Source organism: Delphinapterus leucas, chromosome 11, assembly GCF_059928025.1.
Source record: "Delphinapterus leucas isolate spDelLeu-1000000601 "Yukka" chromosome 11, BTC_Dleu_Yukka2, whole genome shotgun sequence".
Lineage (NCBI taxonomy): Eukaryota > Metazoa > Chordata > Mammalia > Artiodactyla > Monodontidae > Delphinapterus > Delphinapterus leucas.
In genome coordinates, this window is record NC_143139.1 from 6,322,298 (window position 1) to 6,334,953 (window position 12,656).

The 12,656-nt window shown below is 55.1% G+C and overlaps 1 protein-coding gene across 1 annotated transcript in view; it reads right to left on the reverse strand.

Moving 5' to 3' along the window:
• VWF (von Willebrand factor) overlaps nt 1-12,656 on the reverse strand; it is a 135,936-nt gene that overhangs the window by 75,275 nt on the left and 48,005 nt on the right. Inside the window, exons 11-15 of the mRNA XM_022577360.3 lie at nt 12,478-12,616; nt 11,402-11,502; nt 7,068-7,263; nt 6,187-6,402; nt 2,109-2,349 (exon numbers count right to left, since the gene is read on the reverse strand). Coding sequence (XP_022433068.2) covers nt 2,109-2,349; nt 6,187-6,402; nt 7,068-7,263; nt 11,402-11,502; nt 12,478-12,616 — 893 coding nt within the window. The remainder of the gene's footprint in view (nt 1-2,108; nt 2,350-6,186; nt 6,403-7,067; nt 7,264-11,401; nt 11,503-12,477; nt 12,617-12,656) is intronic.

Sequence of the window (12,656 nt, forward strand, 5' to 3'; positions counted from 1 at the left end):
GTCTGTTTACCTTCCCGGCATCTCTAGCTCCTGACCCCCTCCGTCTTTGCTGCTATTACTTGGCCCAGGGCCTTACCTTCCGACTAGACTATGTCAACCTCTTCCCACAACTGACCTCATAACTCATGCAGCTTCCAGAACCTACTCCCTAAAACTACACTTTGACCCTATTTCCTCTCTGCTCAAACCCTCCGAGGTCCCATGGCCGACTGCTCAAGCATCAGCCCTCACCTTATCTTCCACAGACCGACCCCTGATGCTGGTCCCAACTTCCCCCCGTCTTATCTCTCCCTCGCGCTCACGTGTGTCCCCAGAGGACTTACCTTGGTGACCGATGAGTATATGCCTTGTGCATTTTAGTCCCTGGACCGCTGCTCCACCCCTAAAACCCTCCACCTCACTTCTTTTTTTTTTTTCTTTTTGCGGTACGCGGGCCTCTCACTGTTGTGGCCTCTCCCGTTGCGGAGCACAGGCTCCGGACGCGCAGGCTCAGCGGCCACGGCTCACGGGCCCACCCGCTCCGCGGCATGTGGGATCTTCCCGGACCGGGGCACGAACCCATGTCCCCTGCATCGGCAGGCGGACTCTCAACCACTGCGCCACCAGGGAAGCCCCTCAACCCCACTTCTGCCAGTAGAATCCTCCTCAAACTCAAAAGTTACCTCCTGCATTGAGTCTTCCCCAATTCCTCCCAAACGGAATTCCTCCCAAACGGAAGAGATCCTTCCCTTTTCTGAACGAGCAGGGGTTTTTATGGTTCTGATACGGCAAGTCTACCAAATATAGTTATTTCATCTCAGTAAACATGAATGGTACCTACTTTGTATCAGAACGGTTAGCTACTAGGGATCAGGGCCTAAGATACAGTCCCTACTCTTTAGGAGGTCACAGTCTAGAGGGGAGATTTAACACATTTTTGCATAAATCCAGGCCCAATGACCATAACTGTTTTAATACAAGTGTAAACAACCCACTTTGGATATAGGAGATTGGGAAGGATGGCAAATTAATCTCAATGGAGTGATGAGAAAAAGCTTCGTACCAAATGCAACGTGCAGACCCTGACTGGATCTTGACTTGGACAAACCAATTGTAAAAAGACATTTTGGGACAATCAGGAAAAAGTGAACATGGATTGAATATTAGATGTTATGAAGGAATGATTGTTAATGGTTAGGTTAATAATGGTATTGTAGTTAGATTTATTTTTTTTAAGTGTTTCTCTGTTGGAAATACATACTGAAGTATTTTCAGATGAAATGAAATAATATCTGAGGTTTTCTTTAAATTATTCCAGCCAAAAAGGGGAGGAAGGGATAGATCAAATCAGAGTGGCAAAGTGGTGATAATTATGGAGGCTGGGGCTGGATGCATTAGGACCCCTTGCACTATTCTCTCCAGTTTGATGTCTGAAATTTTCCATAATCAGCACATTTCAACTGGTTTCCCTCGTAGATTGTCAGCTTCTCTGGGGCCCATCCTGTGTCTGGTTCATCTTTAGGTTACAATCTCTAGCCCAGCACTGGGACAGAACTGGTGCCAATGAGGTGTTTATAAATGTTCTGTTACAAATTTCTTCTGCGACCGTGACAGCCCTGCTGAAACTGACCATGACCAAGGGCCTGGGTGAAGGACAGCAGGAAGCGTGCATGACCTGGAGCTGTTTTTCGGGAAAAGCATGAAGCAAGTCAGGACGGTGATGCACCCTTGAGGCAATGCTGCTACGGTATGTCTTCTCCTGGCTCGAGTGCTTCGGCCTGAGAACACCGACAGGAGGCTGAAGGGGAGCGGGGCAAGGAGAACTCCCATCTTTTGTTCTAGAAAAGGGAAGCTGAGACCTGGTACAGAGAAATGGGCTCCACACGTGACAGCTGGCTTACTGTTCACCACTTACTTCTGCCGCCAGCCTGGAGCTCCAGTGCCCTGCACAGCAAGGCAGTCGGAAGACCTGGGTGAAATCTCAGCTTTGCTCCCGACTTGCTGTGCAATGCTGGACGGGCACTGCCTGTCCTGGGCGTCAGTTTACCCATCCGTGAAATGAAGGACATGGAGGAACGTTTCCCTGCCCCTGCCGTTCCCGAGGTCCCCAGTCCCACTGCTTGACTTACCACATGGTGTGATGGTCCGAGAAGACGTCTTCGGGCTGGAAGATCTCGCCGTCGTAGTAACAGGGGCACTGGGCCTTGGGCACACAGGCCCCGGTCTCATCCAGGTAGAGCCCTAGCGGGCAGAAGCAGCCCTCCAGGCAGACCTCAGTGCATTCCTCGTCCGGGTAAGAGAGGGAGCGGCAGGTGAGGTTGCAGGGGCTCCCACACTGCAGGTACACCTGGCCTCGTGGGCAGCTCAGCGCTGAGAAGAGAGGGCGGGGGAAGGACAGCCTCAGTGGAAGCATTAAGATGACCAGGACTGTGGTTCTAGGACCGGGGGTGCCACCCCTTGCCGCTGGGACCCCCAGTCATATCCGTACAGTCACTGCTTCTCTTCCCACTGTGAGCAAAAGTGTGTTTTTATTTTCACGAACGTCTGTTTTAATCACGGACGTACACGTTTTCTCCTCTGCTTAACCAGGGGGACCATGCTTTGGTCATCTCTGAATTCTCAAAGCCTGGGACATAGTAGAAATCCTGGTGGATTTTAGGGCTGTAAATATTCAAAAGGACTGGCAGGGATGGGCAAGGGCATTTCTTCCCTGATGATAATAACAATAACAGCTCCCTTAACTGAGCACCTACTGAACACCCTGCTCTTCACCGTGGGTTTTATGCCTTGGCTGCCTCTCAGTGCATTAGATCTCACAACCCCGCCCCCCCAGAGGTAAGAAACCTGAAACTTAACTTAGTGACTCATCAGGGTCACGCCTCCCAGGTAGAGGCCGAGGCAGGATTTGAACCCAGCTCTCTGTGACCCCAAAGCTCACGCTCTTAACCATTATGCTCTAGAAAGGAAATGGTCCCCTAGGAACCAGGCTTTGGGGACGTGACGGTCACAGAGAGCAGGGACACCCTTAGACCTGCCCCAGCCACGCATGCAGCGTCCACCTACCCACAGCCCTCACCCCACCCCCCGGCCTCCCACACAGAAACGGCACAACAGACACAGGCTGACAGGAAGCACGGCAACACGGCAAAGCAGCTAAGGAGTGACTAGGCGCCGGATCCCCAATTCCTGGGTTCAAGTCCCAGTGCCACCTCTAGTTAGCACTGTCCTCTCTGGAATATAAAAATAACGTCCACCTGGGTCGCTATGAAGATTAAGTGAGCGTAGAGCCCAGCCTGGCAGGGGGTGAATGTTTGTTGCTTTATGGCCCTTGTGATAACAGGGGAAATGCAGTCCCAGCTCCACAGGCTCCAGACAAAGGTCCTCTCCTAAGAGGACCCAGCATTCAGCCCACTCTGCACTCACGGCCCTCTCGCGAGCACCCTGATGATGGAATTCTTTACTGGGGGGTGGGGGGTGTTGGGGGAGGCCCTAGGCTCTTTCACAACACTTTCTCGTTGCTGATCAGCTGTCGTCCAAGAAATGAGAATCTCACTGGGGACACTCCTCCCGGGACCATTAGAACCCTTCCCCTCCCTGTCAGAAGCCATTTCTACAGCAGAAACCCTCTGGCTGTGTTCCACAGGAGCTGGAAAGGGAAAGCCTGGCCATGAACCTCAGAAACGGCCAAGCCCTGCAACCTCCCTGCCTACAACTGCTCCGGGGGTGGTGTTTGAGGGGAGGGGTTTTAACCATATGAGACACAGGCTTTTCTCTGAACCAGCGGAGAGGCTGGGTCATTGGATGAATATTTAGAGCTAAGGCAGATCATAAAGATGGTAATCCCATCCAATCCATTGAGCCTACGCCTAAAAGGGCAATTTCCCCCACCCAGAAGGAGCAGGAAGGCTTTTCTCTCTGCGGAGCTGGCCCGGAGCTGTGTTAAATTGCTCCTTCTTCCCCGGAGGTAAAGTGCATCAGTTTAGCAGATGTTGGCTATGTGTCCACAGCGTGGCAGGGGCTCTGCTAGGCTGGGGGATGCAGAGACAGTAAGACTTGGTCCCTGCCTGCCTGCCAGAGTCCCGTGGTCTTGTCTTTCCAAAGGAAGCATAACCAGTTTACAAGGAAAAACATGTGTTGTGGGCTTCCTTGGTGGCGCAGTGGTTGAGAGTCCGCCTGCCGATGCAGGGGACGCGGGTTCGTGCCCCGGTCTGGGAGGATCCCACGTGCCGCGGAGCGGCTGGGCCCGTGAGCCATGGCCGCTGAGCCTGCGCATCCGGAGCCTGTGCTCCGCAACGGGAGAGGCCACAACAGTGAGAGGCCCGCGTACCGCAAAAAAACAAAAAAACAAAACATGTGTTGTGCTTCTCCGGACTCTCCTCACAGCACCCTGCAAAGCAGCTACGCAATCAGGCCTTGCTCCAGGAGTGTCCCCCAGTGAGTGTGGCCTCTTCTTGGGGATGCAGTTAATGGTTTAGGGAGTCTGTTCATTGCTCAGGAAGGGAACATGAGGTGCAGGATGAAGGTAGGAACCCAGGCATCCCGCCTACCTTCCTCCGGTCTCAGAGGGACAACCCGTGACCACCTGGCTGGTTTTCACTGGTTCAACTCATAGAGACAGACTCCTCTTGTCCTGAAAAGTCTCCAGGGACAGGTCCTTCCCACCACCCACACTTCCTGCCTCAGGAGCCAGGAAACTCTAAACAAAGCTCAGCGCCCGCTGCTGCGGGGTCAGCTCACCCCCTCTTGTTCTGTTCTGGGTGGAGGCTAAGAACAGCTGCTCCTGAAGTTTAAAGAATATTTCGGTAAGCCCTCAGCATGCTGGGAGACTGTCCTAAATTAGGAAATCCCTCGGATGCTGTAGCACAGGGATGATGCATAATTTATAACATTGGGGGACAACCAAAGCACAGTCACAGACAGACGCCACTTACTCCAAATTATTCCCCCAATTTCTGAACAGCAAGTGCTGATAAGGGTTTTTGGAGGGTGAAGTAAAGCGCTCGAAGCAAGTTACCCAGAGAGGTCCCAGCCTCAGTTCTCCCAGCTGCTGGCCCGTGACCCCGTGACACCCCAGGGCTAGAGGGACAGGGGCACCACCTCACACATCTAAACACTTGTTCCGTTTCGTCCTTACTTTGTCTCTGCTTCTTGTTTTTATAAGGTGGCTTAGACTCAAATCATAAGTTGGCTCATTTGACCCCAAACAGTGACACTTCTAGAGCCCCTAAACCTAAACTTCTCTTCAAATACATGATTTTGAGACCTTTTACCGTTTCTTGTAGTTCCTATTTTCCTGCTCTGTCAGAACCACTGACATTTTAGTCTCCAAACGCATCTACTTTGCCCTATAAATCACAGTATCCACTAGACCTTATCCTCCTTGAATGCCTTCACTTCTAGGCATCCCAACTATTATTCCACCAACAGAAACAACATTTTTGTCAAGAAAGTGCCTTTTAAAAGCCTGGTCAAGGGCACCGCCTCCAGAAAGCCTTCCTTGGTTACCCCGACCTTAATCTACTAATTCTCTTGCTCAGTGTGACAGGCACCTAGTAGGCAGGCAGCTTCCATCTGTGCCTCAAAAAGGAAGGTCGAGGCCCTGAAGCACTGCTACAGCCTCACCACGCAGGGCACTCGGCAAATGTTCCCAGAGCGACAGTAACAACCAGCCAGGGACCAGAGTGTGGGGCAGATACTAACTCCGGTGCCAGGCATCTAACAGCGCAGGGTGGGCCTCTCACGTCGTCTGGGGACAAGGATGTTGTTCTGCTTTATATGACTCGCAGTGCTGGAGACGTGGGCGGGGACTTGCCCCGACGGTTTGCCTGAAGTTACAAGCAGAGAATTGGTACCTGCATCTCCCATCACTTCCTCAGATCCTCCAGGGATGCAGGGACCCACTGACTCCTCAACCCGGCCCTACATGCATCCCACGCTAGGTGGCAGCAACCACAGGAAATCTCTACCAGGCAGGGACGCCAAGGTTCTAGGCCCCCAGGTAGGGGGTCAACCTGCCCTCCAGGTACAGGTCCGTCCCCATCGCCCTGTCCTTCGGGGAGATGAGAATCGAGAGGAGACGGGAGGGGATGCCCTGGGCCCGTTCAGACAGCGCTCTGAACAGGACCAGCGCGGAGGCCGCAGGGCATCCGAGCGGATCCCGCTAGGTGGCGTGGCGTTGGAAGGGCGGCGGGCGGGGAGGGCACTCACCGCAGAAGCTGGGCTCCCGCCAGCCGATGCGCACGCCTCTCCGGGCACAGGCCGCCGCGTAGTTGGCCACCGCGTCGCACAGGCAGTCTCTGCCGTTGGTGCAGGAGCACACGTCGTAGCGGCAGTTCTGCAGGTAGGGCAGCGGGCCCACGGCGCCGTGGCAGGCCTTGAACTTGGGCGACGTCAGGATGGCGCAGGACTCGTCCGCGAATCTGGCTGTGGGGAGAGGAGCGGCGTGGTCTGAGGCGGCCGCAGGCGATGCGCGCGCGCGCGCACCCCAGGGTCACCGGCTCCGGCTGGAAATCCCCGTCCCCGCCCCTCCCTCGCTGCAGCAGCGGTAAAAACAAATTCTCTCAGGTCTGGGAATCATGGCGATTTTTCTTCCACAACCAATCTACTTTCCTGATGGCTTAAATACGTAATCAACCACATTTCCTAGGGAGAAACGGTTCCCTGATGAGTAAGAGGGTATAAGAGGGGGCAGTCGATGTAGGCCTGAGGACGCTACCGCAGACGAATCTGCGCATGGCCAGCCCCGTGCATCTATCTTACGATAATTTAATTGCTGCTCCAAGAGACCGAGAGCGTCCAGGGGAAGAACTACGGGCTACTCTTTTCTTTCCCAGGGTGTGGCCCACGGAGGGTGCTCAATAAAGAGATTTTGAAGAATAAATGATCCAGATGAAGATCATCAAATGCTGATGGTGAAAACAAAGACCCACCTCCCCCAACGGTGGGCGCACCATCCACGGAATGCACCGGAACCCGGGGGAATCTCAGGGTTCTGGGGGCGCGCCTGCCCCTCCCCTCCCCCGTGGTGGGCGCACCGTCCACGGAATGCACTGGAACCCGAGGGAGACCCCAGTCCAGGTCTCACATACTCAGGCGCGGGTTGAGGCTGCAGGGGTCGCTGGGCTGCTTCTGCAGGTCCTCGCAGTCCGCACGCAGCTTCCAGGAGTTTCCGAAGTGCTCCACCAGGGGCTCCGCCAGGCCCGCGGGCGTCAGGAAGTCGTCCCCCTGGTTGCCGTTGTAATTCCCGCACAGGCCGCACGTCCTCCCCGAGTAGACCGGGGACAGCTGCGGGGGACAGACCACCTTGGAGCAGCCGCCAAAGCAGCCACAGCTTCCTTGCTCTCATGAGATGGTTTTCATCAAAACCGATCCCCAGGTGAAAAATAAATATGAATTTAATAAACCACAGCTAAGCCCTAGGCTGCAAAATAAAATAAAACAGGAACTGCAGTATCTTTACCGGCAGCTCCGTGCCCCCTCTTAGATCCTTTGAGTCAGAGACCTGTCCTGCAGGAAAGGGTTTAGAGATTATCCTGTCACTTAAAGACAGGGACACAGAGAGGGACAGCAACTTGCCTGAGGTCACAGAGCTGCGACCAGTGGATGGGCGGAGCTCCATCACCCTGCCTGTCAGAGGAGATGCCCAGGGGCATGGAGTGCAAAGCCAGCGCCCCTTTCTTGCACACTTATCTCTGCCACACACATGGGCGAAGCAGGCTGAGCTGTTATGGTGCAACTCTTCTTAGAACATACATTGGGTGACAAAGAAAAACACCTTCCTAACTTCTTTTTATTTTTTTTTAATTTATTTATTTTATTTATTTATTTTTTTGGCTGCATGGGGTCTTCGTTGTTGTGCACAGGCTTTCCCTAGTTGCGGCGAGCAGGGCCTACTCTTCATTACAGTGCACGGGCTTCTCATTCTTCCTGGACCAGGGCTCGAACCCGTGTCCCCTGCATTGGCAGGCGGATTCTTAAACACTCAGCCACCGTCCCCCTTCCTAACTTCTTGATTTTGACTTGGCCACTGAGCATCACTGAGGAAAAAAGGCCCCGAGCCAAGAGGACCCCGGGGGTTGTGATCATGATCAGAGGAGGTAGGGTCAGCGAGGACCCGAGGGCAGCCTGCGAGGGTGAGCAGGGGGGGATGCAGGCCACCGGCACGTGGCTTGTTCTCCTGCTTCTGAGTCCGGGATGCACATTCAGGAACGTTTTGGGGAGTCAAGCCTGTCTCTCACACGGTACAGCCGGGGGCATCTGCTAGTGTCTATTGAGGGGGGTCCTGGTTCAAACTGGAGCAGAAGCTGGGAGCCCAGGGCCCTGACTCTTGCTCTGCAATTTACCAGGGTTAAACTGTGGCTGCGGAACCTCCCTGTGTCCTGATGCCTGCTCGGGCCGGGCTCTGTGAGGTCATCTCCTGGAGCCCCTTCCAGCTCTGACTTGACAAGATGCAGGATCAACAATCTAGTGAGGGTCCCGAACCCACATAAATCGAACCCAAGTAAATATCATTCATAAGAAAGAGGACGGAGTGGCGTTTCCTCGTTTGCTTGACAAGTAGCAAGTGTTGGCGCGTCAGGCCCCAGCCCTCCCCTGACCTCGCAATGAAAACGTCAATCCTCCCCACCTAGCACTTCCTGCCCCTCCTCTGCTTGCCCTCTCTCTCCCTGCCAGGATTTATCACCTTCTAACACGTGACACAGTTTCCTTGTTGGTCTGCTTACTGTGCGTCTCCCCCCATTAGAATTTAAACTAAACAAAGCCAGGATTCTGGTCCGCTTTGTTTCACTGTTGGACCTCGGCCACCAGTTCGGTGCGTGGATGGTTGAACAGTGTCTGGACGGATTCGTGAGTGAGCGAGGCTCCCCTCTGGACGCCGACACCCAAGGCCAGCCCCGGCGAAGCAGTGAAGCCGGGGAGGCGTCTGTCCCCTCACCCCCGTCTCAGTGTCCGCTCTCTTCCCTCCTAGTTCTCAGGCCCTGAGCACCTCAGGCTCCCCAGGTCACCTCTGGCACACCCACCAGGTCTGCCGTCTCCACCCTCCCCCACTCTCTACGCCTGTCTCCTTCCATCCCCGGGGCTTGTCTCAGAGGTTGGCTCAGCAAGGGTTAGGAGGGTGCGCGTGCTGGTGGGAGCCAGGCCAGGCTGCCCTCCTCCCGGCCCGCAGTGCCTCAACTGTCCGAGATCAGGGACTTGGAGAACGCACTTGCTATTCGCTATCTGAAATAGCAGTGTCACTTCTGACAGGATGAAAAGTGTCAGAGTCCCCTCTACTCCGCTTGGCCTAATGCCGAGCTGCGCCTGCATCACAGCCAGCAGGGCCCCGCTGCCTGAACCTCGGGACCCGTGCCTCACCCGGGGAGCCACTGGCAGCCCCTCATCCCACCATATCTAGCTGCTGCCCCCCGGGGGGTGGGGGCCCCGCCCTGCCGCTCCCTGCCATCCTAACCTCCAGCAGGGGTCTTCAGCTCGGCGGTCCCCACAAACCCCGGGGTCAGCATGGGGACACGTTCCCTCCACCCCATCCACAAACGCCCCCTTTCCTCCTCCAGCCGAAACACATAGCGCATTCCCCAGGCCCCGGGGTCGTCTGCCCCATCCTGAGTCTTGACCAGGGAAGGCTTCTTCTCTTTAGCCAAACTGACCAAACACAGCCCCAGAGATAACCCTGCAACTCATTCCCACAGAAACAAGTCCCCCTTCTCTCCTCAGAGGAGACAGATAAACCTGAGGCAGGGAGATCAGCCACCCAAGACAAGACCAAGATATATGTGCCTGCTGAAGGCGGGGAGGGGCAGCTGACAGATCAAGACCCTCTCGGTGTGGTGGGAGATGCCTGAGAAAGTGGGACGGCTGACGGGGGCACCACCCTCGAAGACCAGGGTGCAGGAGACCCAAGTTCTGCCCTCACTCTGCAACCAGATGACTGGGAGTCACTTTCCTGCCCCAGAAAAGGCAGGATCTTTATTTCCAGCTGCACTTGAGGGGTTGATAAGATGTCCAAAAACCTTCATGTTCTATAGTGTGTGGTCACAGTTTTATTTTTTATAACAGAAAGAAAAAGGCGTTAACTTGGAACTTTCTCAGGGTCTTCAAAGACAAGAGAAAGAAAGAACATGACATCACGAGGATGGAGACCACCAGGATGTCATCGAGGACACCCCAGGCGCCCATCACGGGATCATACCGAGGGCCTATGGAACACGGAATCTCCAGAAGCAGGAGGGGACACTCCAGGGATCCTAATGTATTCAGGGCGGGGGTTCTCAAAGCGTGGACATGGGACCCATGGCAGGGGGTGATCCCTGAGACCCTTTCAAAGGGTCCACGAGGCCAAAACTATTTTCATAATCACAGGAAAACGTTGCTTGGCTTTTTCCCTCTCATTCTGTACAAGTGCGCAGTGGACTTTTCCAGAGTCTGCACGACAAGTAATATTGCAGAAGACTGAACCCAGAAGCAGACGAGACTCCAGCTGTCTTCCATTAAGCCAGCCATTAAAGAAATTTGCAGAAACATAAAACAATGGTATTCTCACTACCTAACTTTGTTTCGGAAAACAGATTTTTTAATGTTTATATCAATGTGTAGTCGCTTTACTATTGTTATTTTTTAATGAATTAATAAATGTCTCTGATTTAATTTCTAATCTGGTAAATATCAATGGCTATAACCTCCATAAAAGATCTCGGGGTTTTCCATAATTTTGAAGAGCGCAAAGGCATCTGAAGACCTAAAAGTGAGAAGCGCTGGTCTACTGGGGGTGACACTGCCCGGGGAGCTGATCGGGTGCGCAGTCCTGGGCGCGTCTCCCAGCCCCCATGAGCCTTGCTTGCTTCGTTTATGAAATGGCAGTGACAATACCTTCTAGGGAAATTTCCAGAGGGAAAAAATGTATCTGGAAGCCCTGTGAAATATATGGCTCCCTCTCCAAGCATGACTCTAGGGCCACAGAAAGCAGAGGAAGTGGCCCCTAGGCTGCAGAGGCCCCGGGACCACGGGAGGGATTCGGTAGTTCCCAGGACAACCTTTCACAGGCAGTGGGTACAGGACACAGGGTCTTGGGGCTGTGAGTCCCACTGTGAGCGCCCCGCCCCGGGGAACACCCCCTGATTCCAGGCCTGGTTGCAGCCAGGAGCCTGGGCAGCAAATCAACTGCTTCCCCAGCCCCGCATGAGCCCACCCAGTCCGGACACCCCTTGGGGTACCAGAGCCCAGCACCCGGGAACTCCCGGGGTGAACAAGCGGCGCCCAGACAGCAAACACCAGCCTCTTATACACAGAGAGGCCTGTTCCTCACTCTGGGGGCGCAGGGCCGGGGGAGAAAGGAATTCCCCTCCCACCCTTGAGCTCTCCCCCCAGAGCACAACGGGGACTTTGTAAGGTCTGGCTGCAGGGTGGCCGTGCTCAGGAGGGCACCTACCTTCACCAGCAGCCTCCCGCGGCCGTCCCAGTCTATCTGCAGGTCCTCCCCGTAGCTGAGGTGCACGGAGGCCATCACGGTGTGCTGGATGCGGAGGTCACCTGGAACCCAGCAAGGACGGGATTTAGGCTAAGATGGGGAGAGGGCAGGAGAGCGGCAGGCAGATGGATCGTAGGGAAAGATGGGGTATCTCACAAAGGACTGTAGCAATGAAAGCAGTGAGTTAGGGGGCAGCTGGGGATGTCCATGAGGCTTAAGGTGGGGGGGGTGTCTCAGAGGCAAGGTGATCAGGGTGGGTGTAGTGCAAATCGGGCTCCCCCAGGAAGGCGCCTCCATATCTATCCCTGCTGTAGCCTGCCATTCCCTGTACTGCCACAAGGGGGAAGCAGAGGCTACTGCATCCTTAGCTGAGGCAGGTGCCCTGAGCCTGGGTCCGTTTCCCATCGAACCCCTCACCCCTGAGCATTTCCTGGGCCCCTCTGCTGTTGCACATGTTTCCAGGCTAAGTTACTCAGTCCTCACGGCTGACTGGTGCTCTGCGCACAGCTGAAACGGCAGTTTTCTCTGGGGAAGAGGTAGGAGGCATACCTCTTCCCCGGAGAGACACACATAGCATTAACACACATAGGCACCCTCAAGTTCACCATGTGCAAAGCCGGGATAATGGGCCATGGGCTGGCCAGTGGTCTTGAAGAAGAAGAAGAAGAGGGGAGGGGTCTGGTAGCCCCTTTGAGGGTGAAGGTTGGAAACAGGCTGTGCAAAATGGTGCATAACAACCTGGCAAAGTCACTGAACAGGTAGATTTTCCTACAGGTCATGGGGTCATCTGGCTTTGCCCCATGACATCTTGGGGTCTGACCCATCACCAGCCACCCCGCCCCCAGCCAGCTTCCTCTGCTCCTCCTCCTCCAGGAAGCCTTCCTTTCTTGCAGGAGGCAGGCCAGGACACCCAGCCTGCCCTCCAAAGTTAGCTCTCCTGCACATTTGCGCAGAAGAGGTGGCAGCGAGCACTGCTGAGAGGCGGGGGCGCTGAGGGTGAGCTGGGCGGGGGGCCTGTGGGGGAGGAGGGCACCCACCTTGCAGGAGGGGGATCTGGATGTCCTGACCATCCATGGCAACGCCTCCCCCGTGCTTCAGCTTCACGACGTTGCTGTGCTGGCTGGGCAGGCGGACGGTGACCGAGCGGGTGCAGACCGCGTCGGGGTCGTCGGCACACTGCCGGGAGGGGCACGCCGAGGGACGTCACCAAACCCCC